The sequence below is a fragment of the Eulemur rufifrons genome, chromosome 2 (genome assembly GCF_041146395.1).
Source record: "Eulemur rufifrons isolate Redbay chromosome 2, OSU_ERuf_1, whole genome shotgun sequence".
Lineage (NCBI taxonomy): Eukaryota > Metazoa > Chordata > Mammalia > Primates > Lemuridae > Eulemur > Eulemur rufifrons.
The window spans coordinates 88,921,054-88,935,102 of record NC_090984.1 but is presented as its reverse complement, the minus strand read 5'-3'; the positions used below and the strand labels follow the sequence as shown (position 1 = coordinate 88,935,102).

At 40.8% G+C, this 14,049-nt stretch overlaps 1 protein-coding gene across 2 annotated transcripts in view; it reads left to right on the top strand.

Annotated features, from left to right (window-relative positions):
• Positions 1 to 12,849, top strand: part of RTN1 (reticulon 1) — a 209,991-nt gene extending 197,142 nt beyond the window's left edge. For both annotated transcript variants that reach the window (XM_069465010.1, XM_069465011.1), the window contains 6 exons: positions 3,639 to 3,846; positions 5,717 to 5,855; positions 7,322 to 7,391; positions 7,948 to 7,994; positions 8,080 to 8,138; positions 12,058 to 12,849. In XM_069465010.1, the coding sequence (XP_069321111.1) occupies positions 3,639 to 3,846; positions 5,717 to 5,855; positions 7,322 to 7,391; positions 7,948 to 7,994; positions 8,080 to 8,138; positions 12,058 to 12,100 (566 nt within the window). In that variant the 3' untranslated portion in view covers positions 12,101 to 12,849. The remainder of the gene's footprint in view (positions 1 to 3,638; positions 3,847 to 5,716; positions 5,856 to 7,321; positions 7,392 to 7,947; positions 7,995 to 8,079; positions 8,139 to 12,057) is intronic.
• Positions 12,850 to 14,049: the final 1,200 nt, after the last annotated feature.

The following is a 14,049-nucleotide window of genomic DNA, read 5'->3' as shown; positions in this document are numbered from 1 at the left end:
GCTTTTAAAAAATTCAGTACGTATTGTGTGTAATTGTCAACCTCATCTCATCTGTGATCCTTATCCCATCTCGGCCCCAGGCTGCGTCAAAATGCCCTGCGTCAGTGCCATCACGTCAGAATCTGGAGGTTTAAAAACAAGTGTCAGCTTTTCCCCAAACCAGTTCACCTTCAGATTTCCTGTTTTTGTCAGTGATAGGAATCATTCAGTCACCCAGCTCTGAATGTTTTCACCCTTAATTAGCTCTTCCTCCTTTCTCCCACAGCTAATTAGTCACCATTCTTGTCAACTAATCCTTTATAATACTTCCTATCTCCTTAGCACATTGCTCGGCACACTCACATGTCATCCCAAATCCTTTCTTTATCAGTTCCAGGACTGTCCTTTCCTCACACTCAACTTTTGCCACCTACAACACAAGATATGTTGACATGGATTCAGCATTTGTTTAAATGAATGTCCAGTCTTCCCAGCTAGACCTTAAGTTCCTTAAAAGCAGGAACAAAATTTTGTGATTTCTTTATTCCTGTGCCTACTAAATAATAGATCAATAACTGTTTACTATTGATAATGACTTTTCACTCAAAAAATTTCCCTTAAAATGTCTAGTTCTGAAAGCAGTTTTAAATATGATCCATTTATCCCACATTAATTTTACATAACTTCTGGGGATATTGGACATGTAATGTGAGGAGGCAACTATTTTGTTTTGGAAAAAGAACCAAATTTAGGGTTTGATCCTGCTTCTCCTATTAACTAGTTAAGATACAAGTTTCTTAACTTTTGGCTTCCCCACCTGTTATATACCTATCTAATGGAGTTTAGTGTGAGGTTTAAATGAGATAATATATGAAAGTGCTTTGGGCATTTCAGAATCTATGTAAATAGATAATTTTGTCACAAAGTATCCAGAATCAACAGCTCATTGTTTTACAGTAACAATTCTTTTTTAACCTCTTAATAAGAAACCTTCTGTAATCTTAGCAAGTTGATTGAAGGACCTGCTAGGAGATGACTCTACACCAAACTCGTGTTACTAAGTTAATACTTTCTCCCCAGTTCGTTCACGGAAAGCCTGGACCTGGTGCCTACCATTCTTTGGCTTTTTGAACAGGTATCTTGGTGGCCAGAGATATAGAAGACTTTCCTAGAGGGTGTACCATTTTTAACAGGTATAAAGCAATTAATTCAGTGAGGATTCACTTGAAAATAGGAAATTCTATCTCCTTTTTGTCTGAAAATTACCTGCAGATTCTCCCATGTCCCTATATGTCTCACAGGTGAGGGAACCGCCTTCTCTGGCACTAAAGAGTACTCCCTTTAGGACAAATCACACCATCCTATAATGTATTGTTTCCAAATGTGTCTGCCGTGTAAGTCTGTGAACATCATAACACAGATTATAATTTCTTTCTTTTATTTGTGTGTGTGTTCTTTACAATTCATTCATTTTTATATCCCTGCCACCTGGCACAAAGCCTGGCACTTACTTCCTGCTCAGTAAATAATAAATGAACAAATGTGGAAAAGGTAATACTTCAGACAATGGTGATGTCTTAGTCTCCTTTTTATTCCCCATTAGCCCGCCCTGCACAAAAAAAGGAAATACTGAAAGCCCCAGGGTCCAAAAGACCTTTAGCCACGCTGGTCTAGACTAGGCCCAGGTGCACCTCAACTTGTTTCTTCCGACCCACTCAACTCCAGGAGGAACCAGGCCTCTGCAGAGACCCCTTCTTCTCCCACTTCTACCAAATACCCTCAGGGTCCCAGGGGTTTATGGCAGGTCATGTCCTCCAAAAGATCGCTCTTCTGCACCTGAAAAGGATTATATTTTGGTGCGCTGTTCTCAACAAACCATTCTAAAAGGAAAATTATTTGGTGAACTCCTTCACATTTTGATGTTAAGGATAAGCATTATTTAACGCATTATTCTGTTCTGGCATCTTTGCATTAACAAAAAAGAAGACGATAATTTTTGAGGATAGAAAGTTAAGCCAAAGGAATAAGTTTATAACGATCGGTCAATGTGACTAAGAGTGGGGCAGAGAAAAGAGGGCAGCTTTAGAGCAGCAGTGATTTTCCTGTTCCCCCGAAAACCTAGGACCAGCCCTACTCAAAAGAGAAAAAAAGTCTTTGTTTCACCCCCAAAACATGCTTGTGAGTCTCTCCTCTACATCCTACATTGCAGAAGTGTAGGAGCAAGGGAACAAATTTTTCCCAACAAAATGGCTGCCTACTGGAATGTTTCTGAGTTAATGTCACTGGTGGACCAGGTGGTGGTGGTGGGTGGGGAGTGAATTCTCTCTCCAGCTTCAGACTGCTGGGGGTATCCTCAGCCTGCTATAAAAGAGCCTTCCCACCTTTAAGCCCCTGATTTACTCTCCATGCAGCGTGAGGTAAGTTTGTTGCCGAGGAAGGAGTCAGTACTTTGCTCTGAACATTCCTTATGTCACCTCACTAGCCTCAAATTGTCACAAGGGTATGTGACTTTTTCAGTACTGTCCTTTAGCTAATTATACATCTGTGTTTGATGGCAACAGCTCCCTGCTCTCTCAAACTGGTCACCTCAGTTTTCTTTGAGCAAATGACTGGAATCTAATTCTATAAACCAGGTGTCTCCAGGCGTATCGCACACGCCGCTGGCAGTGTGAGCCCCCACCACTTACATTTGGTTCTGAGATGGGAATTTTGTACCTTATCTTCTCTGAAAATTGATTGATGTAACATTCTATAAAAACCATTTGTTCCTTGTCTAATTGGAAAATGAATTTGCACAGATCCTTCAGCAAGACTTCTGTGCTTTTTTTCATATCCTGGTAACTGGAATATTTGAATATTTCCATTTTGTATCACATTCAAAAAGCACCATGGCATTATTCTTTGAGCTTAGTTTTTTTGTTTCTAAGTGAAAGGGGGGAATAACTGAATGATAGATGGCACATAGAGCTTGCATTTCAGATTTTTAAATGATAGAATGTAAGCGAGCAAATCACACTGTACAAAATGTTTTGCTCCAAATGTCAGCTCCACGTTTCCTGACACAGCCACTGTCCCCTCGGTTTTGCTGTTGTCTTGGAGACAGGCCATAGGTGTGTCCGGGTGCACATGGTATTGGCTGGGGTCTCCCAGGCCTGCCTTTGTGCTTCCAAAGGTACCGCTTCTCCAGGACCTCTGTTTTCATTGTCACTGCCCCTTGTCAGCAGCAGGAGCATTTGATGACTGCTGTACATATCTACAGGCTACCACCGAGACATCAAATTGTCAGCAGGGCATCAAGATGCACACTTCATCAATGCCATCCAAAAGAGGAGAACAAGTACTTTGCAGAGTCCCCTGTATTTTCAAGTTTTTTCCCAAGTCCCATGCTTCAGGCCACTATATAGATGGTGTAGCCCACAGAGCTATATCCAACAGAGATGTGGTCTCTGGAAACTCAACAGTGTTTTCTTATCTGTGAATTTGAACTGTCCTCAAGATGGAAAAGGTTCTTCCCAACTGCACTGGAATGACAGAAAGTGCCCTGGGCCTAGCCGCACGCCTGCTTGCTTATGTTAGGAATCCGAATGCCCGGTGAGAAGGCGCACCAGCTCTTGGGTGCTGCCAGAGTTCAGCGGTGTGTTTTGTTTTCCTCCCCACAGCTATCGACTTGCTGTACTGGCGGGACATCAAGCAGACGGGCATAGTGTTTGGGAGCTTCCTGCTGCTGCTCTTCTCCCTGACGCAGTTCAGCGTGGTGAGCGTTGTGGCCTACCTGGCCCTTGCCGCACTCTCAGCCACCATCAGTTTCCGCATCTACAAGTCTGTTTTACAAGCTGTGCAGAAAACCGACGAGGGCCACCCTTTCAAGTGAGTGCCTGGCCCCACTAGCCCTCGTCCCACCCTGTCCCTGGGCTCTTCCCCTACGAGCCTCTATTTCAGCTCACAGATGCACCTGGGTGCTGTTTCTCTGAGCCAGACAGACCTCTTAGCGTCTCCCCTAACACCCTGTCTTGAAATAGCTAACACTTCCGGTGAATGTCTAAAACAAATTCAGTTATCTTTATTCTAATACCTATTTCCTTATTGAGTTTTTATAATTTAATTGCTATTAATGGTAATCAGAATCTTTATGTGTGTGTAATATTTTATAATTTAAAGAGTGTTTCAATAATTAACTTAATCCTCTCAACTTTATGAGCAAGGCAGGACAGGAATCTTAATCTCCACTTACAGATGGGAAAACCGAGCTTCCCAGAAGTAAAGTGACATGCCCAAGGTCAGGTGGCCAGTAAATAGCACAGATCCAGGACTAGGGTGTTGGGATTTTTATTTCCATGCTTTCTCTGGAAGTTTAACACCAAAAGGCCAGCCTTCTGCAGGGGTGCAGGGTTCATGAACAGTCTTATCATGTGCCCACCTCTGCATTTTTTTATACTGGGGAAAGCTGATTAGAATGTACATAGAAGAGGAGGAAATGTAAAAATAAAAGGGCAATCTACTAACTGAGAGGATATATGAAATGTGGCAGAGGGAGGTGTTGGCATTGCCAGCTGCTATAACAAAATACCATAGACTGGGTGGCTTATAAACAGCAGAAATGCAGAAATTTATTCCTCACAGTTCTGAAGGCTGGGAAGTCCAAGATCAGGGTGCCAGCATGGTCGGTTCTCGTGAAGCCCCTCTCCTGGGTTGCGGATTGCCGACTTCGTACTGTGGGAAGGAGTGAAGAGGCTCCCTTGGGCCTCTTTCTGAGGGCATTAGTCCCATTTGTGAGGGCTCTGCCCTCGTGATCTAATCACCCAAAGCCCCACCTTCTAATACCATCATCTTGGGGATTAGGGTTTCAACATACGAACTTTGAGGGACACAAACATTTAGTCCATAATACTCCCTAAAACTCAAGCCAAATGCTGCTTTACTTTTTTCATCTCAATTCCCAAAATTAGGTAAGCACTTCAGAAACTCTAGGGGGATCCTCTAGGTAGGTGACAGGTGCTTTCTTAAAGCGGAGGAGTGGAAGGAAAGGAGAGGGGAAGGAGGGCCTTCTGCGAGGGAGCTTGGCCAAGTGGGAGGCAGCTTACGCTGGGTCCATATTCATATATATTTGTATTTTATAGTTTATATATTTGCATCTTATATACAAATATGTTGTATTTTATATAATTTACCTATCCAAGAGTTCAGTTTAACCATTTGAACAAATGAAAATGTCATTACTAAAAATACCATGCAATAGGACCAGTGAGTGTTTTAATATGGCACAGGTCACTTGCATTTTCAGTGTTCTATATATAAACCCAAAAGTAAATCCCGGGATTTACACATGAATTCTTAGAGTTTTGATGAGGAACAATAAAATATCTCAACTACTTAAAAAAGACAGTCGTTTTCCATGCAGTCATGTATGGAGAATCCAGCAAATGAGCTGATTTCACACTGATTTTTCTCCGGTCCCAGCCGATTTCTCTGAATTATCAGCTCACTCTATACTGCTGTGTCTTTGGTAGACAGAAACGGTCACAACATTGTCCCTGAGAATCACGATCTCGGCGTCCCCCAGTGCACCGGAAGCGGGTGTGTATGGTGCCGTGCAGCCCACTGGCTGGCATAACCCCCACAGATGACCTGGTCATCGTCCTCAGAGTGAGAGAAAGAACATTCAGCTGTTACTGGGGTGCAGCAGCCTGTCTCCTGCCTCCCTCTGATGGAATTCTCTGTGGGGATGGTTTGTTGACAGGGCCTACTTGGAGCTTGAGATCACCCTTTCTCAGGAGCAGATTCAGAAGTACACGGACTGCCTGCAGTTCTACGTGAACAGCACGCTTAAAGAACTGAGGAGGCTCTTCCTTGTCCAGGACCTGGTGGACTCCTTAAAAGTACGACTGCTTAAGCTGTTCACTTTACAGTCTTGAGTTTTGTTTTCCCTAAGGGTATAATGTTATAATCTGCCGCATCATGGAGAATAAAAAGCAGGTGTTAATTATATTCTGGAGTCAGACCTCCAGCTGTATAGTACCATGGAGCTCATCCAGTCTAATCCCCTCATTTTACAGATGAAACTGTGGCTCAGAGAAGTTAAGTCACTTGTCAGAGGTTGCCCAGTGAGTCGCTGGCAGAGCTGGGATCAAACCCAGGTCACACAGGTTCTGGTGCTATGCTTTTTACAACACACCAGATTTTCTCTCGGTAACAGTTCCTCAGCCCATTTCCTGAAATTAATTTTAAAATAAAAGTCCAGTGTAGGGAATGTGAAAAACATCTGTGCTTTTTCATTGAAGGGAACTCTGGGTGCTGCTAACAGTAAGACCCCCTAGTGTCCTTACAGTTTCAGCTCCGAGGCCAGCTGTCTGAAGGGCCGTGCTGTGCCTGGCCCAATGCTTGGCGAGGATCTAGACACCCAGGTCTCATTCCTGGTGCTCTCACTGAATTCACTGGGTTTCCTTGAACAAGCTGCTTTGGGCTCTTTCTGACTTACATGTAAAATCAGTCAATCATGATTCGCCAAGGCCATAAGCAGAGTCAGGGGGAGCCCGGACAAGGTTGTTGTGAGTTTTCTGTCATCCCAGAGCACCTTGTACACACCTGGCAGGGGTCTTACACCAGGGGCTTCCTGGTAACTGTTCAGGAAGGGCAGAAGGAAGAGTGAGCGATGTGGTCTTGACTGTCAAAATGCTTTTCGGAAATGATGACTTGCCCATAATGACTACGGAGAGTTACCGGGGAGATCACAGTTAGTGCTTTTAAAGTAATGTTTGTATTTGTAATGTAAAAATTATGGGTGAGAACGTGGTTGGGCAGACTGGTCTGGGGGGGGCCAGAGAGTAAACAGTTTCAGCGTTGTGAGCCACGTGCTCTGTTACACCCACTCAGCTTTGCCACTGGAGCAGAAAAGCAGCGAAAGGCAACATGTAAATGAAGGGCTGTGACTGTGCCAGTGAAACTACTGATGAGCACTGAAAATTGGATGTCATATCATTTCACATATCACAAAATAGTATTCCCTTTTTGATTTTATTTGGCCATTTAAAAATGTAAAACCATTCCTAACTCATGGGCCCAAACAAAAACAGGCTAGGGCCATAGTTTGCTACCCCCTGGCTTAGACCCCGTTATTACATTGAGTCCCTCAAATCTTATAACAAAATGATCTAAAGAGTTCCAGGAGAACTAAAGTCTGGGTCCTTTTTCAGTGATTCTGTGACAGGCTCCAAACGCCTTTCACGTCCTGTTGAAATCATGATATATTTTGCCTCAAATGCTAATCTAAGAAAAAGTCAATGAGATGAGATTCTTATCTGTCAGGAAGGGTTCTGGGGGCTCTGATAATCCTTTCCTTCTTCAGTTTGCAGTCCTGATGTGGCTCCTGACCTACGTGGGCGCCCTCTTCAACGGCCTGACCCTGCTGCTCATGGGTAAGAACAGACGAGAGTGGGCCGCGTCCTCCTGCACATGCTCGGCGAGCAGGAGGCTTCCTAGGCTGTGAGCTTTCAGTTTGCGTGGAAGGATTGCTGAGAACGAGTGACAGATATCCCTGAGTGTGGAACATTTCCTTTACCACGATAGCTCAATTAAAGAGTATAATACATATTGTACACTAATAATGAATTTTTTTAAGTCTGAAGGTTTTTTTTTCCTTTAACCACAACTGTTTTGCGTGTGTGTGTGTGTGTGTGTGTGTGTGTGGCTTCTAATATATTAATATACCCGTTTGCAGCAGCAGCTATGGCTAGAGATCCATTTTCATCTTGGGAGGGCACAGTCTACCCTTATTCTGGGAATAATGACATAATTGTAAAGGGCTCAGCATCCTTTCATTTTCCGTATGAACTGCCCTGTCGTCTTCTATCTAGAATGCTGGTATTCCAAATAATGCTATAATGGCATATAGATGTTATGTAAAAATGTGTCTATAAGCTTATTCTTATTGATAACTCAGAGATTTAATACTGTATTTGTTTTTCATCCCAGCTGTGGTTTCAATGTTCACTCTACCTGTAGTGTATGTTAAGCACCAGGTAAGTTCTGTGCAATGACAAACATTCACATTAAATTTTGTCCTCGTGATCTCTGAATGTGCTCATCAGTTCTTTCTCTCTGTAGGCACAGATTGACCAATATCTGGGACTTGTGAGGACTCACATAAATGCTGTTGTGGCAAAGTAAGTTCCATAGTGCAATTCATAAAAAGGAGAGAGACTGTCTAAAGCAGGCATTTGAATGGATTAAGTAGGGGTAATAAGAAGACAGTAAAATAGTAAATTGATATATGATCATTCACTTAGTTGAGTCATATATTCACTCCCTTCTCAATTTTATTATTTTAGAAAATAAGCACAAATTTTAAAACTCTCAATTAAATAAAAACCAGTGGTTCATTTCAGGTTTCCTAATGAATGAGTTTTGATGAATGAATAATACTAAGCTCTATCTGAGCACTGGCCCAAGCCCAAGAATCAGATGGGCTGGAGGAAAGAAGGAATCCTGGTCCAGAAAAGTAACTAACAGTTTAGTTGAAATAAAAACAATTACCTTAACAAACATTTTCAACCTTTTAAACAATGAATAACACTAACTTTTTAAAACATCGAAATTATTTTTAAAACTTTAAAATACATGAAGTATTAGTTACCTAAATATTTTAAATTAGACCATTTTAACCCAACATGTGTGTGTGATTGTTTGTTTAATTAACACCATTGCTTTTTAAACCTTAGTCTTAAACAGACCCTACTTTATAGGCTACCTTAGGTATTAGGAGATAAATGATTTCAGTTTTACATATCCATAGCTAACAGAGTCATTAAACTTAGTAGTTTTCCCCAATTTTTGCATTGTATTTTTGGGTATGCCATCATCTACAATGATAGTTTTCATATTGTCACTATTATTCAAGATTTTGTTTTAATCATAATCTTCAACTACAAACACATGTCACTGAAGGACACAACCTGTCCCAACCTGTCTGCAGAAACTCCAGCTAGTAGTCTGAATTATGTGGCTGGCCCGAGGTGATGGTCAGATTTACAGGAAGGCATTTTATACAGTCAAAGATATATAATAACAAAATGAGTAAGAAAGGACAGCCAATTTAAATTAGCGTTCCTCTGCTATAAGATTATATATCATCTGCTTCAGTATTCTCCTGAAGTTTATAAATTTTTGTCTTTTACTGTGTACTGTTTACATTCTTCCTCCTAATGTCATTAGGAACTCACAGAATTCTGTGTTGAATTTATATCTATAACAGATCTACAACACATTTCAAAATGCCTGAAATTGTCAGCTTGTACTCAAGTATAACCAATACCTAATGAAATCAACAAACCAAGGGTAAAATAATCATTCTTTTGTATGAAGAAGTGGCAGCAGAGCATAGTGTAAGACTTGGTGGTACCCAAACCTGGGGAACTGGTTTAAAAATACTAATTCCAAGACTCCACACAGACCTAAACAATACGAATTTGTAGGATTGGTGACCTGGAATTTATACTTTAATGAATTCCCCAGGTGACTTTTTGGCAAAGAACACCAGAATAGGAGTTTGGAAACCAGAAGACAGACATTCTAGACCTAAGTTGTCCAATACTGAGTATGGGGATCTTGACAAATCACATGTATTAAGTCTTTTATTTGGTTGGTTGGTTGGGTTCAAAATGCAGAATACCTGTTATGTTCTGGATACTTCATGTAACAGGCATAGAGAGTATAAAGATGAATGAAATGATCCCAGCCCTGGAAGAGCTTTCAGCCTATGAGACAAAATTGTAAAGAAATAACTATAAGATGGTATAATAACTACAGCAGAGTTGTGCAAAAGACTAAAGTCAGGGAGATGAGGAAACAGTTGTTCCTTCCTGGAGGGACAAATGGAAAGCCACTAGATAAGGTGGCATTTGACCTGGTCCCTGAAGGACGGGTAAACATTCATCAGGTGGATGATGAGGAGAAAGACATTGCAAGAGGAAGAGATAATATAAGCAAAGACACAGAAGCATGAAAATGTCAGGTCATGTTCAGGAAGCAGTGAGTCAGCCAGTGCTTAAGTCTAAAGCTTAAGTGAGTGGAAAGATCAACTAGAAAGAGTATAGAAAGAGAGGCCAAGGTAGGTGGTGAATGCTTCAGGGAGTTTTGACTCTGACCCAACAGGAAATGGCTAGCCCTTTATGTTTTAAAGCAGGGTATTGATATAATCAGAATCGTGTTTTATGAAGATCATTATGGCAGTCTACAGAGAGAAAAATTGGAGAGATGTGGCAATCAGCTAGGAGGCTGTCATAACTCAAAGTGATAAGGACACGGGCCAGTTAAAATGGAGGCAAAAGAGAGATGGCAGAGAATATAACGTACATACAATGCTGTTGTTAAATTACAATTAGAGATCAAGGCAGTGAAAATGAATAGAAAGAAAACATGTTAACCATGAGAACTAATATGGTTTCTATAACTGAGCTTTACTCAAGAGTTGGCTGTGAGCTTCCTGGTAGGTAGGACAAAAAGTGAAACTGGGTAAGTTATAGGGTTCTTGTCAGAAAGGAGGAAACAGTCCTTCAAAAGAACCTGTTTTGCCTGGCACTAAATTTTGAAGGAAATGTCTTGGTGGGATCTTATCTCTAAGGCCTCTTCAAGCTCTGAAATTCTGATTCCATGTTAGACTAATTCCAGCAAAAGAACATACACCATTTTAGTGCAACAGTTAAGAACATGATCTTTAGAATCAGATTGACTAATCTGACTCCATTTCTGGCATTTTTAGCTATAGGAGCTCATCATGTTATTTGACTCTATGAGCATATTTCTTTAACTGTAAATTAGGAATGTTAATACTTACCTTATAAGGTTGTTGGTGATTAAATGACATAATGTTGGTAAAGTATTCTTACTTGGACATAGGAAACAATAAATATTAGACAGCATCAGCATCATCATCATCATCCTATTACCGCTTAGAGATCAGTGCAGGGGGATATGGAGGACAGTCCCAGACCAGGCCAGGACACCCCAGTGCCACTTGCTCCTCCACACTGAGTGACCCTGTCCAGGTCAGTGGACCTTTCTTTGTCTCCGTCCTCCAGCTCTAAAATGACGGTTAATAATAACCTTATAACACTGCCTAGAGTTTTGAAAATGAGGAAAAAGGGATTCAGATTATAAAAGGCAAAATAAACATTGTAGAGGGAATTAAAGCTTGATGTGAAACCATAATAAGAAATCTGCTTTAAGTGAATACAGCTCCCTATATCCATGTTATATTCTAGGGTGATAAAATAGCCTGTGACTTTGCCTAGAAGCTCCCTTTGTGATCTCTGATAAATCTCAGAGAATGAAGTACATCCCCAAAACTGAAATTGGACAGGAGCTGTCCTGATTTTCAAATGAGAAGAATAGATTCTAGAAATGATCGTTTGATGAATTGAAGACCTAATTTCAAGCAAAGATCTAGAATGAATTAGTAAAATTGTAGGTACTCAGAATAGATGTTATATATGTGTTCACTCAACCGAGGGGTCATGGACTGCTCTAGGCAGTGAATGTTCTTATTTCAGTGAGGTACTCAACAAGTCTTCCGGGTGTCCTTGTGGAGAAAAATGGAGATGTACGGACTAGGACCCAGGATTCTTAACTGGGTAGCGTGACTACGCCCGGGGTGAACACAGGTTCCTTTGCCTGGCACTATCCCTGGTTATGTTCATGTTCCTGGCATAGTTAGTCATAGCGCCCTCTTTCTCTTTCAGAAATGTCCCAGATTGGGTGGTAAATGATCACCCTAACGATATCACAGCTTCTGTAATCCTAAAATGTCGACATGTTCAGCTACCTAGAAAGTTATAATTTAAAGAACGTGGCTTTCTTCCAATTTTCTTTTTTTGCTTTTTTTTTTTCATTATTCAATTTTCACTTCCTTCTTACTGCTTTATAGAAGAGTGTTAATAGACATACATACGTAGAAACTATAATATCTTCTGGAATATTAAGCTATTTGTTCATTTAGCTTACGGAAGCAACAACACATAATGAATACATAAAATTATTGCATGAATAACACTTGTGAATTATTACCTTTTGATATTGTCTTTTTAGGATTCAGGCTAAAATCCCAGGAGCTAAAAGGCACGCTGAGTAAATTGATGTCCCACCGGGGACTGGACACAAACAGGAATGTCTGGAGTGGTAACAGCTCTTCTTACTCGTTACTGCAAATTGATTGTTTTTCCCCCCAGTACCATAATCTTAGAGACAAACTTTCAAACAGCTGTTTTTAGGCTGTTCCTGTACTCTTAGGATATTTGAGTCACTTGTGTCAAGCACTAAAGTATAGAGAAAAGTGTATTAGATGTGGTTTTTAATTTTGTGTTGCTAAAAAAAGTGCATGATGGTGAGAGCCCAAGTTATCTTTCCTTCTTCAGTGTTCTTCTCCTCTCTGCAATGCTTCTGTAGCTTCTAACGTCCCCCGTGGCTAGGCTTTTCCTGCCGAGTGCACTGATGCAATAGTGGAAATTGCTTATATGTCCTTGGGTTGCTGGTTGGATTAATCTTTAATAACAATATATAGAATTGTAGACTGATGTTTTAGCATTTTTCCAACACACACAACGTAAAAATAAAAACCGTCGACCCTACTTATGGTAATCAGTTTTGTATAACTTAAAATAATTAAATAAATGAATAAACCCAAAACAAACATGCAGTACTTTTGTTGTATGGGATTGGTGGGCTGATTTACATGTATGGTAACTAAAAAGTACCAGCATGTTAACTTTATTACGATTTGTATTCCTTTCTCTGTAGTTCCTAACGGACTCAGTTATGGACTCTGGATATTTGCACTTATGTACTTGATACTGAATGCATAAATAAATGTTACTAAATGTAGAAAGTTCTTCCTCTCTTCTCATGCATGGTCTTACTGGAAAACACAAGAGCTCTAAGAGACAAAGTCACTTGACATTTTGGGAGGGCTGAGACCAAGTGCCTGCTTTATTTCTCTCTCTAGGACTACAGGGTCAAGCTCCAACTTGGCTTATGGCTTCTTGGGGTTTTTAATAGAAAACTGAATAGTAGTAACTGGAAAATATTCTTCATACTGTACTCTAGGGGGTGGATATAGTCATTTTAAATAGTTTTTTTTTTTTTAATTTGAAAGTGACATAAATCCTTACATAAACTTTTTATGGCAATATGCAGCACAACCCGGGCACAAAACAATTATAATTGCTATGAACTCACTCTTTTGGTAATTATTTGTTGAGCACCGACTGTGTGTCAAGCACTAAGAATATGGCTGTGAATAAGAGAAATGACAGTTCCTGCCCCCACCATGCTGAGTCTTCTAACGATTGCTCGCTGCTTTTTATAAAAGTTCGATTGCATATTTCACAGCTAGAATGGAAAGTCAAAGATGAAGAAGTAGCAGTGAATGAGAGGAGTGACAGTGGGAGAAAAAAGGGATAATTACTTATAAAAAGCTGTTTTTGACCAGTTTTACAGTTGGGTTCAATGAGTATGGAGTTCTCCTTCTGTGCAAAGTGGTGTGAAGGCCACAGGGCAACTGGGCACTGTGTCCACATCCAAGAAACTCCCACCTTGGCAGGGGGCACAGAGGGAGAGGGCAGGCAGCTATATGGAAGTGCTAACTAAACAAAAGGCAGCGTGAAATAAGAGCCCTCTTACAAGGCTTGAGCAACAGAGAAGGATTCTCAGGGGAGGTGAACTTTGGGACTGGTGGAGAAGATTCCTGAGTAAACTCCAAGCTCATAAAATGATAGGTATGGACATAGATTTTTAAACAAATGAAACATGGGGCACATGATATCCTGCTTCTACTGGAAGCCCCAGCCAAGATGATGGAAATAAAGTGAGACCTAGTGAACACATAAGAAGAGGACCAGAAGCAGAGCCCCTGGAAAGCCCAAAGTGAGTGAGGTGATTCTGAAAGCTGTGAACAGCGGAAAATTCTTACAGCCTACCGATGAGTTAAGGACACAAGAGGTGGGTAGATGAAAAAGCTGCACTATGTCTTATGGATCAGTTCAAAAATAAAGGAAGTAGGATAGTTTAAATGTCCTCTGCTCT